Genomic DNA, 13,469 nt, shown 5'->3' with positions numbered 1-13,469 from the left:
TCACCATAGTGGAACTGGAACTCCCCAATTCTTTTTCAGAGTTTCTATATCCATCCTAAAATTGACCATCTCTTCATCTGTTCTATCTATTATCCCCCATAGATTAAAAAATGACACAATTATTTTAAAGTCTTTGTAGGCTGGGTCTAAAACCTGGGTTTATTTTGATCTGTTTCTAGATACCAAGTTCTCTCAACTATGAGTTAATGTATATGGTTCCTTCCTATGTCTAGCATTTTCTCATTGTATACTGAATATTCTGGATATGTTATTGGAACATGATAGGAAAAGCGATGTAAACTGAATTTCACTTCTTTCAAGAGTCAGATCTCTTCCAGTTTCTGCCTGATTTTTTTTTATTGCTCTTTAAGCCCTTCGAAATATTTTTTAATATTTTGTCCAGAGTTTGTAATTATTACAGTACATTTAGCATGATGCAAGCTACTCCACTATTACGAGAAAACATATAGTATTTCTGGATTTAGGAAAGCTTCCTTCCTACCCTCCAACTTCCCTTGGAATTCTACAAAAACTATTTGAGCTTATTTTCTCCAAAAATCTCCCTGAGATCCTGCTCATTGCCCTTTCATTCCCTTATCTACACAAGTGAAAACGACGACAGAGAAAATCAGGGCTTGGTCAAAAGCCTACAACAATGTGACCTCCCCAGCTGCAGAAAGTTCTACCTCTTCTACTAGGTTATCCCTCTACGACACGGATTTGTTCCAATATTTATTACGCACCTACTGTGGGCCCTGTCTTCAAATAATAGTAATATATTAATATAAAAATCCATACTACAACATAGAAAGTTCCAAATGCTGTGAGAGAGAGAATAAAAAACTGCTGTGGTGATTCAGAGAAAAAATGAATTCCAGGTACGAAGATTAATAGAGGTTTCACAGAGCGGGCAGGGGTGCAGAGAGTGGGCCCTAACTGCTCACTCAAGCAGAGATGTTTCCATGTTCTCTGATGCTTCAGCAGGATCACTGGAGTGTTGGTAGTATAATTATTAATACTATATAAAGCTAATACTTAAAGTGTCATCTGTAGACAAGCTGCACTGGTATCATGGGGAGTATCAGAAAGGCAGGATCCCAGGACCTAGGCCGGGCTTACTGATTCAGAGTGAGCATTTCAACAAGACCTTTAGGTGTTTCACGTGCACGTTAAACTCTGCAAGGCACTACTGCTAAGTACTTTGCCTTTCACTAGAACTATGATTTTAAGACCTCACAGTCTCTGCCCCCAGGCAATTATATATGTAGTAGAAGGGGATGGGGCATAAAAAGAACAGGTAAAATGTACTTACTCTCTACTACTGACTATTTTATGTATGTTTTATTATTTTACACTCATTAATACGTCTTTGAATTAGTTATTCCCATTGTGAAAATAAGAATATTGAAGGTAAATCTGGCTAAATAATTAGCCCAAGATCACAAAGAAAGTGGCAGAAGCTGAATCTGAACCCGTATCTGACTGACTTCAAAGCCTGTAACATGCTTTTCATTATACTACACTGTCTATCTCTGGTCAGTGATTCGGGAGAATCAGGTACTATTTTCAGCTTTGCCACTAACTAGTTCAGTGGCTTTGGCTAACTCACTCTATCTTTTTAGGACTCAGCTCTTCATGTATAAGTTGATGGAGCAAAGTGAGGTATGGATTTGTTCAACAATGTTATGGTTTCATAGCTATACTTTTAAGGCCAACAAGTAAACTGATTGTTTTTTTTGCAATTCTGAAACTCTATCCCCTAATGCCTTCGCCCCTGCCTCCAAATCAAACCCAATTTTTTATAGCACAATTTTTGATAATAGGAGGTTTCTCTGGAACCCAGTTATTACTGTGTAGCAACACAGATGACACCAATAAAATATGAAGGCTACAGAAGCAAAAAATTATAGACACGTCATAGATGCGTTTGTTTACCTGAAAAGAGACACTGTTTTGCTTTCTTGTCTTTAGAATTAAAAAGGCAAGGACTGAGAAGTACTAGCCCCTATGAGCAGTCACTAATCCACCTAATGGCTGTAGCAGCCTCCTACCTTGCATTTTCTGCTCTTCGGCTTATGCACTGGTGCAAGTAGAGATACTCCTGAGGCGCACTGGTGGACAAGGTGGGCTGCACATGGTTTGACACGGTGGGTTCAAATGTGAACAGAGTTGGCTGGCTGGAGTGTGATGGGGCTGAGGATTTGCGTTCTCGGAGAAGGTGCTGGCTAGAGCTGCTGAGCTCAGCTGGAGAAGAGCGGGGGCCATGACCGGCTGAGGAAATGTTTCTCAGGGAGTCTGTGAAAAGCAGAAATACTCTGTGAATGAAAAAGGAAGGAAATATATCCTTATCCCAAAGGGGGTTGTCAGAGGAAGAAAAAAGATTAAGAGCAGAGGCAATAATCCAGCAGTAGCGTTCTCTCCCTCTCACAAACCTGCCCCTTGCCACCCTCCCAGAGGAGGGCTGAGGCCTCCTGGCCATCTTGGCTGAAGAAGAGATCCTCTGTACCTCTGTACTGCTTTTGGGGTAGCCCAGAGGCGACTTCCTATTACAATCTGGGCCAAATCTGCCCCACTGCCTGGCAGTATAGCTACCTGTAGTCTAGGAGTGTGACCCTGACCCTCAGGCAAGGTCTGCCTCTAGAGCAATGAGTACTATACCACCTTCCCACTCTTTGGTGGCTCCTCCTGCATCCAAGGATGAAATCATGTCTTTTGCAGCAACATGGATGCAGTTGGACATCATTATCCTAAGTGAATTCATGCAGAAACAAAACCAAATACCCTAATGTTCTTGCTTGTAAGTTGGAGCTAAACACTGGGTGCACATGGACATAAGATGGAAACAAAGACACTAAGGACTATGTGAGCAGAGAGGGAGAGAGGGGGACAAGGCCTGAAAAACTACCTATTGGGTACAGTGTTCACTATTTGGGTGAGAGGATGAACAGAAGGCATTAGACATAACCATGTAACACACTTGCATATGTACCCCTGGTACCTGAAATACAAGTTGAAATTAAAAAAAAAAAAAAAAAAAGAAATTTAAACATCTAATTACAGGGGGAAAAGGGTAAGGCTAGCTTTGTTAAAAGAGGCTTTGCTTACTGAAGACTCATTAATTGAGGCTCTGCACTGTGCCTTTCTGCATTAATGATAAAAGCACAAATGTATTTGGAGTTGTCCCTTAATACTGGATCCCATCTGCTCCTGCCTGGCCTCCAAAGACCTCCAAGGATATCTACATTCCCCACCACCCACCACTCCCTGTTTATTGGTCTTTTTCTCTTATCTTCAACTCTACTCTGTTGTGTTAGAAAGTGAGGTGCTAAGGACAGATAATAACTTACAGGGCTACACCCTGAGCCAAGGGCATTATTCATTTGGCTGGTTCTCTAAGCTTAGTCCAAATTCCTTAGCATAACATACAAGGCTTTTCACAGTCTGACCTACTTCCTGCTTTTCTCCACCCATAAACAAGGCATGTGGAAGCATCATCAGTCCCTGAACACACCAGCCTCTTTTATGATTCTTTGTTTTGCCTTATGCTGTTCCTTCCACTTGGATTTCATCTCTACTCTACTGGCAAACTCATACACAGACTTTAAGACCCTAGACGGATATCATATTCTCTCTGAAACCTTCCTGGACTTGGTTCTTCTTCTGTGGGCCAACGGCACTTGGCCCATGCTCCCATTATATCCATGGTCACTATGCTTCCTTGACTAGCCCATGGCTTTCTGAGAAAAGTGACTGTGATGTTGTTACCATTACAGTCCCAGCATTTACCTAATAAAGGCAAGGTACATAGCAGGTTCTTGGTTCATGTCTGCAGACTAAGCAAACGCATTCATTCAGCATTTAAAAATTCCACCAGTGAAACTTCTTGTTCAAAATAAATGAAAGTTTAAAGATGTAATTTTAGGCAGTACGATAGCTGGTGGAATAACATATTTTGTTAGCGGTGATGGTGATTTTCTAGGGTTATTCAACACATATCAGAGGGAACACAGTTTACCTTCCATTCCCTGTCATCTGACCTATTTCAGGCTGTACCCTTCTCATGGCCCTAGGAGGGATCAACAACTTATTAATGCTCTACAGTATTAATTACTCTCCAGGCATTTCTGGTGCTGGGCAGGACACCTTCTGCCACTGTACAACAGAAAAAGCTGATGGGCCTCCAGGGAAAAACTGTTCCACTGACAGCTGTATTGACCTCCAAAATGAACTCCCATTACAGGTCTTGCAGTAAACTGGACATTTGTTAACAGAATCGATGGCTCATTACTCCATTAGATTTGCAAGATGAACTCTCTAACAGTGGAGGAGAGAGAGTGTACACTATGGGATAGAGTAGCCACAGGGCCATGGAAAGAATACAAGCTATTGCCTAAGAAGACACAAGGAAACTGCAAAAAAACAGGACTCTGGTGAGATTCTGTATTCTCTGTTATCTCATTGGATTCCTCTTCCTTTGCCTGCCCCTTCAATGGAGGCAATCCTCAGGGCTTTACTCTACACCCTCCTATAGTCTCTCTCTCCCGCTGGAGATTCTCCAGAGGGTAATCCTGTCCACTCACACAGCTTCAGTTACCAACTAAGTGCTGACAGCTCTCAAATCTTCATCTCTAGCTCAGTTCTCTCTCTGGGGCTCCATGCTGTATATCCCTCCACCTGCTGAGCACCTCCATTAAGATGTCCCATAAGTGGGCCAAACTCAACAATCTAAATTGACCTCTTCATCACTCTTGTGTTCCCTTTCTCAGTGAGGTACAGCAACACCAGCCCGTCAGTTCTCCAAGTCAGAAGTCTAGGCATTTTCTAGGACTCTTCCATTTCTCAGTAACCATGTCACGGCATTGTCACTGGTCTCCTTAACACTCTTCTGTTATACTTCAGATGACCTACAAAGCTCTGTCTTTTTTAGAGACATGGTCTCACTCTGCTGCTCAGGCTGGAGTGCCATGGTACAATCATAGCTCACTATAACCTTCAACTCCTGGGCTCAAGCAATCTTCTTGCCTTAGCCTCCTTGAATAACCAGGATTACAGACATGCGTCAGCAGGCCAGGCTAATTTTAATTTTCTTTTTCGTAGAGACAGGGTCTCATTATGTTGTCCAGCCTACTCTTGAACTTCTGCCCTTAATGAATCCTCCCACCTTGGCCTTCTAGAGTGCTAGGGCTAGGGTTATAAGCCCTGCACCCAGCCTCTGTTTTCAAAGCCATTTTACTATTTATTTCTTCAAATTTGTTTCTTAACTGTACTTTCCTGTGTCTCAAATGCAATTCCAGGAAAATACCAACTTCTCTCTCACGACTTTGTACATTAGGCTATAAACACAGTGATGGCAAAGATTTTCAAATGGCTTTATCCTCAGCATTAAGCCCAGGGTGTGACATAATTCAATGAATAGATGTTGATCAAAGAAAGTACAGACCATAAGAAATCATTATTCCTCAGTAACATTCACTGACTCCTCATTGCCTTCAGAATAAAGTTGAGTTTCCTTAGTCCCACAAGAAATGCCATTTTGACACAACCTACTTATCCTGTCTTGTCATAAAATGCATCCTTCATGCCCCCTATGTTGAAAGCTTTGGCTGTGAGTGTAAATAAAAGAGGAGTGACCCATCCTCAACATCCTTAAATAAAAGAGGAGCCCCTGCCTTGAACTCAGGCTGTGGAGTCGTATCTGTGACTCAGTCTATTTAGTTACATACTTAGGGAAGTCACTTCACCTCTCAGAGTCTCAGTTTTCTTATTTACAAATCAACATAGGACAGCTATAAGGATGAAAAGAATGAAATACACACAGGGTCTAGAAAACCTTGAATGTCATAAGTACAAACACTTTCTAGTCACTTATATACTAGAACAGCCCCAGCCATGGTACATACTCAATACGTATTTGTTGACTGATTATACTGAAAGAATGAAATAATTTTCCCTGGCACTCAAATCCAAATATGTGTGTTTCTTGTGGTCAAAATAAGAGAGTTTTCTTTTTTTTTTTTTTTTAAGACAGAGTCTTGCTTTGTCACCAGGTGCCAGGCTATAGTGCAGTGGCACGATCTTGGCTCACTGCAACCTCTGCTTCTAGGTTCAAGCAATTCTCCTGCCTCAGCCTCCTGAGTAGCTGGGACTATAGGCGTGCGCCACCACGCCCAGCTAATTTTTGTAGTTTTAGTAGAGACGAGGTTTCACCATGTTGGCCAGGATGGTCTCAATCTCTTGACCTCATGATCTGCCCACCTTGGCCTCCCAGAGTGCTGGGATTACAGGCGTAAGCCACTGCACCTGGCCAGTCAGAGAGGTTTTAATAGCCTGTTAATAACAGTAAGTAGGAATTAGGATGAATTGGGCCTTCATTCAACAGAGACTTGGATTTCTATTCTACCAGCATAAAGCCATGTCAGTGAAACTAGCCAGCTCCATCTAATGGTCTGCAGCTTGACTGGTGCAGTAGCTCATGTCTGTAATCCTGATGCGTTGGGAGGCAGACACAAGAGGGCTACTTGAGGTCAGGAGTTTGAGACCAGCCTGGGAAACACAGTAAGACCAGACTCTACCAAAAATTAAAAAATTAACTGGGTGTGGTAGTGTGTGCCTGTAGGCCTAGCTACTCAGGAGACTGAGACAGGAGGATTGCTTGAGCCCAAGAGATTGAGGTTGCAGTGGGCTATGATCGCACCACAGCACACCAGCCAAGATGACAGAGTGACACCTTGTCTCTAAAAGAAAAAAAAAAGTCCATAGCTCTAGAAAATTATTTCAAAGCTGTTTTGACACTAAACCTTGCCAAAATCCCACTTCTGCTTGCAACTTTAAAAAGATCTCTGCCTGAATTTATGTGATTTTATTGGTGTCTATACTACGTTGACTAGTGTCCTTCCAAAACTCATATCTACCTGGAACTTCAGAATGTGACCTTATTTGAAAATAGGGTCTCTCTAGACATAGCTAAAAGGAGGTCATACTGGATTAGGATGGGCCCTTATCCAATGAACTGGGATCCTTATGTGAAAGAGACACAGAGACAGAGAAACACACAGGCAGAATGCCATGTGACATATGGATCAAAGTAGAGACTGACATGATGTATCTACAAGCCAAGGAATGCCAAGGACTGCTGGCAGCCACCAGGAACTAAAAGAGAGGTAAAAACAGACTTTTCTTAGAGCACCCAGAAGGAACCAATACCACCAATGCCTTAATTTTGGATATCCTCCAGAACTGTGAGAGAGTAAGTTTTTGCTGTTTTAATCTACCCAGTTTGTGGTAATTTGTTATGGCGGTCCTAGGAAACCAATATATACCATAAAACCTGAAACTTCTAACAAGGTTTTCTTGCTTATCTCAGGAAAAATAATTACAAAGGTGAATTCAGAGACAACTTTTCTGGAATAAGATTTTCCCGTTTTGGACCCTTAAGGCACAATACCCCTGCTACCCTTTCCTCCATGGTTCCAACCCCTAATTCTGATGAGCTGCCTGCCCCCCAATAGATGAGGTTCCGGGAGGTGCTACTCACTTTCCTCATCAGTTGGAGGCAAGAGCTTCAGCCACTTTGTGTTTGGTGGTGGTTTGGTTTGCTCACTGAAAGCTGCTTCCTTCAGATGGCTTGCCTTTGGTAAGTGGAGTATGTTTTACATCTCCATTCTAGACAGGGCTGATTCCTAGGGCTGGTATTGCTGTGATTCATGGCTCCTTCACCCCTCAGGGTCACTCCCTATAATTGAAGTTTTTCAAATATACCTCCAAACATTTCATAGAACAAAAGCTACATGATGTGGTACATGTAACAGAAAAAAATTTATTAGGCTAGTAGTGGAGAGACTTGGCTCTGTTCCTAGATCTGCCTTTAGATTGCTATTTGACCTGGAGCAAATCACTTGGCCTCAGTTGCTTCATCTGTACAAAGGGACTATTACTGTCTAGGATTACAAGCCTTGCTGTTTATCATAGAGGGTTGCTGAGAGGATTGAATTAAAACAAACACACCAAAAACCTGCACATGAACGTCCATATCAGCATTATTCATGAGAGCCAAAAAATGGAAACAACTCAAATATCCTGATGAATGGATAAACAAAATGTGATATATCCACACACTGGAATATTATTTAGACATAGAAATAAAATACTGATATAGGTTATCTTGATGAACCTTCAAAATACTACACTAAGTGAAAGAAGCCAATTGTAAAAGACCACAGATCATATGATTTAATTTATGTGAAATATCTAGAAGGGGCAAATCCACAGAGACAGAAAACAGATTAGTGGTTACCTGGGGGCAGGCATGGGAGAGTGAGAATAGATCTATGTGGGTTGAAATTCTACTCCCATTGAGAGAACCTCATGCATGGACAGGAGTCAGGAGACCAGGAATCCAGTTCCTCCAGCTCTGCCATTAACTAGTTGTGAGATCATGTGTGGTCTCTGAGCTTTAATTCATAGCTATCAAGTTTCAGAGGATAATTCCTACCTGTCTGTCTCACAGGGCTGTTTTAGGAGGTGAATGAGATAAGGGTTTGGAAACAAATCCATGCACATACATAAGGCGTTAATAGGATTTGTTTTTATTGCCTGAGTACCCCTTGAGAGAAGAAAAGAATGGTGAAAAAAAGGAAGACATTAAACAATGTGTAGCTGGGCTGTTTTGGTACTTCTTGCTATGTAACTGACCTTCCTAATGACCCAAGACACAAGGAGAAAATGGAGGTTTCTAAACTCCTGGCCTGGGCTTCTATCTCTAAGTCTAGACTAAAGATAATGCCCATAAATGTCTGAGTCAATCTGTTTTCTTTTAAACAGGTTTTTTTTTTTTTTTTTTCTTTTCCTTTCTTCCTGGCTTCTTTTTAGTGCCCTACAGAATCACTCCCCTTCCTTTCCACAATCACCCCTGGGAAGCCTGCCCAGCATACAAACACTCCTCCCACCTCCCTGCAAAACTCTAGAACAGGAAAGCTCTGAAGGATTTCAGCCGAGGAGCCCAGCCCAGCCCAGCCCAGCCCAGCCCGGCCCAGCCCAGCCCAGCCTGGCCCAGCCCAGCCCTGCCACCGACTGGCTAGTGATAACATGAGCAGGAAAGGGGAGGTTGGCGGGAGTTTCTGGAAAAGATGACTGGCCAAATAATGACTAGTTCCCTTATCTCACTGCCCTTTTCATCTTTATCCCTTTTCTCCCCAAAATTTATCCCCACCCTCAAGGCTCAGTGGGTCTTAGAACCCATAAAGTGGTAAACCAAAACTCGTGTTGGAGCTGGATTCAAAGCCTGGCTCTGCTAACTCCTAGCTCTGTGGCCTTGGATATGTTGATAAACCTTTTCAATTCTCATTTGTTCAACAGGGGTAAGTATTTTGCAGGGCTGCTGTGAGGAATAGAGATTTAATATAAAACATTTAACACAGTACTTAGCCACTCCTATTGCTCCTACTCCTGGAGTACACAGGGAACTGGTTGAGACTTTGAGATAGGCCAAGAGGTACAAGCTGCTTTCCAAGGCATGATGGATGCTTGGAAGATAACAGTTGTAATTTTAGTTTTAGTCACACTTATGCTCTGTTTAGGTGGTATACGGGGAATTAATGAGAACCAAAAGAACAACAGTGATTATGATAATCACAGCTGCCATTTACTAAGCACTTAAAATGTGCCTCTCCGGAGGTTGCGGTGAGCCGAGATCGCGCCATTGCACTCCAGCCTGGGCAACAAGAGCGAAACTCCGTCTCAAAAAAAAAAAAAAAAAAAAAAATGTGCCTCTCGTCTACCTTATAAGGTAGATGTTATTACCTCCTTTTTTTTTTTTTTTTTTTTTTGATGAAGAAAAAGAGGCTCAGAGATGTCAATAACAAACTCTGGGGTCACACAGCCATAGCCTAGATCTGAATCAGATCTTACAGTCTCCAAAGCCAATTCTTTTCATCTGTGTCGAGGAAGAACTCCAATAGAGACTTATGCTGTGAATGGTACTAGGCAAGGAAAGTTAAATATGAGGAGGGGGGTCTAGGTCTAGCTCTACCCCCTACGGGCTGAGTGAATTTGGGCATACCATTTCATCTTCCAAGACTTGCTGTGTCTATTTACAAAAGGAAGAGGTTGGATTAGATCAGGGATACTCATAGAAGTTATCTCTGGGAAATGTACATGCAGAGATCTGGTCCCACCTCAGACCTCATGAGTCATATTTACAGAAATTTAGATTAGGATCCACTGATTTGGTTTTAACAATTGCTGTTTCTTAATTTTGGGGCAAAGACAGAAGGATTAGCGTCTACTGAAAATAGGGCAAAGCAGGCTTTGAATGACAAATGAAAGAGCAAATACTTCCAAAAACCTTTCATTGGATCATCAAAATTGCAAACTGATAAGCATCCATGTTCTCACTGGCCATTCACATTACCTATGGCTCCAAAGGAACAAGGTGTAACAAAAATAACCCCAGTGTGGACTTCCCAGACACAGGTTCTGAAACTATTTTTTTTTCCCTCAGCGACAAACATGTACTTAAAGGTTTGTTTTCTTAAGAAGCTTCTTAGAGTTGAATATATACAATTTATTTATTTTTTTTTTCTTTTTTTTTTTTTTTTTTTTTTTTTTTTGAGACAAGGTCTCGCTCTGTTGCCCAGGTTGTAGTGCAGTGGCACAATCACTGCTCACTGCAGCCTGGACTTCCTGTGCTCAGGTGATTCTCCCACCTTGGCCTCCCGAAGTGCTGGAACTAGAGGCGTATACCACTGCCCCTGGCCTGAATGTATAATCTTTAAAAAGCACATATAATATATGAATCAATGTTATAGTTCCACATTACAGAGTAACCTTTTTGATTTTCACAAGTTTATAATGTTTTCAGCTGGCGTTTTTTCCTTTTAAACTTTTAGGTTCAGGGGTACATGTGCAGGTTTGTTATGTAGGTAAACTTGTGTCATGGGGGTCGGATGTACAGATTATTTCATCACCCAGTTACTAAGCCTAGTACCCAATAGTTATTTTTTCTATTCCTCTCCCTCCTCCCACACTCTATCCTCTGGTAGGTCCCTGTGCCTGTTGTTCCCCAATTTGTGTCCATGTGTTCTCATCATTTAGTTCCCACTTATAAGTGAGAACACATGGCATTTGGTCTGAAACTAGCTTATTACAGGGGCTTGAGCAAAACTTTTAATCTCTTTATACCTCATTTTCCACATTGTCAAATGCCAAAGAGAACACCTATTCAACAGGGTTCTTTTGAGGATGTGCTGATATGAAATACATGTAAATGGTAATTATTAAACACTCAATAAATGGCTATTGGCCTGACACTTGTCCCATCATTTATTTATTTATTTATTTATTTATTTTTTTGAGACGGAGTTTCACTCATGTTGCCCAGGCTGGAGTGCAATGGTGCGATCTCGGCTCACCGCAACCTCCCCCTCCTGGGTTCAGGCAATTCTCCTGCCTCAGCCTCCTGAGTAGCTGGGATTACAGGCATGCGCGACGATGCCCAGCTAATTTTTTGTATTTTTAGTAGAGACGGGGTTTCACTATGTTGACCAGGATGGTCTCGATCTCTTGACCTCGTGATCCACCCGCCTCGGCCTCCCAAAGTGCTGGGATTACAGGCTTGAGCCACCGCGCCCGGCGTCCCATCATTTATTACTAGAAGTGGAATGGTGTTAAAATTCTAAAAGTTCTAATGCAGAGCGGATGACGAAAGAATTTTGAAAACAATTTTATAGGATTCTAAGGGGTATGTGGTCCCTGCAGAGAGCTAATTGAAAAACAAGGAACAAATGAAGAATCCTAAATACAAAAGCAGGCTGACAGGTGCTGAGGGCAAGACTGGATCCACAGCTCCAGGTCACTTTTTTTTTTTTTGAGATGGAGTCTTGCACTGTCACCCAGGCTGTAGTGCAGTGGTTCGATCTCGGCTTACTGCAATCTCCCCCTCCCAAGTAGCTGGAACTACAGGTGTGCGCCACCACGCACAGCTAATTTTTGTTTGCTTTTTTTTTTAGTAGAAATGCTTTTTAGTAGAAACAGGGTTTCACCATGTTGGCCAGGATGGTCTTGATCTCCTGACCTCGTGATCTGCCCACCTCGGCCTCCCAAAGTGCTGGGAATACAGGCATGAGCCACCGTGCCCGGCCGCTTTAACTCTTAATCATAAGCCTGAAGTTTTTTAAGAAGGAATAATTCTCTAATTCCTTTGGCATGTATCATAATTTTTGCCAGAAGAAATTCATAAATTTAAGGCCTAACATAAAAGAGCTCCACTTTACACAGTAACTCATATAATATGGTAACTGGAAAGGTCCCCAGAGTCCAGCCTCTCATTTATCACCACCCTCCTCCCATCTCTCAAACCTCTCACCCACAGTTTGAGAAACTATGGCCCAGAGAAATAAGGCTTGTCCAAGGCCACACAGAAGGTCAGAGTGAACCCTGGAATCAGAATTCAGATCTTAGTCCAAGAGCCCTTCCCGTGAACCAAAAGATATATCGATGTGAAAGAAGATGTATTATCTGAAACGTGGGCTTGCGGGTAAGAGAAATCAAGCCATGAGATCTGATCACCAGAACACTGGCTGACCAGACCCGTTATTTATTGTTAGTTTATAATATCACTCATTATTTGCATGGTTAAGTAAACATTTCCTGGCTCAAAGTACTAAACACTAGTATAAATAGATCCCTAAGTTCAGAAATATAAGTTTCCTAATGTTTACAAAAACTATAAAGCGGAGGAAGAAAAAAGGATAGAGACAGGCAGTAACATGAGATCCCGTGAGACCTTTCTGGGCCTACGATTCCCCGTTTCCCTTCCAAGGGAAGAGTCTGAGAAAGAACACCATCTCCCCTTGAGGGAGAGCCAAGTCAGAACATCCTGACCTTGATGCATACAATCTCGTGGTATACATTAGCAGACATCGATTCTGTGAAAAGCACAGAGGAAAGAGAGTGAGTGACTGTAGCTTAGTGGCACAGCATATCCTTTTACAACCTTCTTTAGCCTGAGGCATCTCATTTTAGAGATGCAAATGCCTTGCCTCCCAAAAGGCCTCTAGTTAGAATCAATTATGCCTTCTAATTTTTTTTTTTTTTTGAGATGCAGTCTTGTCACCCAGGCTGGAGTGCAATGATGCAATCTTAGCTCACTGCAATGTCCATCGCCCAGATTCAAGCGATTCTCCTGCCTCAGCCTCCTCACAAGTTGGGATTACAGGCACCTGCCACCATGCCCATCTAATTTTTGTATTTTTAGTAGACATGTGGTTTTACCATGTTGGCCATGCTAGTCTCAAACTCCAGACCTCAGGTGATCCGCCTGCCTCAGCTTCCAAAAGTGCTGGGATTACAGGACCTGAGCCATTGCACCCAGCCTATGCCTTCCAAATCTTTTGTAGTACTTAATTTTGCCATTTATTCTAGTTGGGAATTCACAAATTTGTTATATAAAATGAGACCATAACCTGTTAGAA

The 13,469-nt window shown here is 42.1% G+C and overlaps 1 protein-coding gene across 2 annotated transcripts in view; it reads right to left on the bottom strand.

Moving 5' to 3' along the window:
- Nucleotides 1-13,469, bottom strand: part of GAB2 (GRB2 associated binding protein 2) — a 213,465-nt gene that overhangs the window by 32,714 nt on the left and 167,282 nt on the right. For both annotated transcript variants that reach the window (XM_032295903.1, XM_032295904.1), the window contains exon 3: nucleotides 2,052-2,295. In XM_032295903.1, the coding sequence (XP_032151794.1) occupies nucleotides 2,052-2,295 (244 nt within the window). The remainder of the gene's footprint in view (nucleotides 1-2,051; nucleotides 2,296-13,469) is intronic.

This window comes from Sapajus apella, unplaced genomic scaffold (genome assembly GCF_009761245.1).
Source record: "Sapajus apella isolate SASKATOON/1434 unplaced genomic scaffold, GSC_monkey_1.0 scaffold34, whole genome shotgun sequence".
NCBI classification, from domain to species: domain Eukaryota; kingdom Metazoa; phylum Chordata; class Mammalia; order Primates; family Cebidae; genus Sapajus; species Sapajus apella.
Note: the sequence above shows the minus strand (reverse complement) of the source record. Positions and strands in the feature narration are given on the sequence as shown.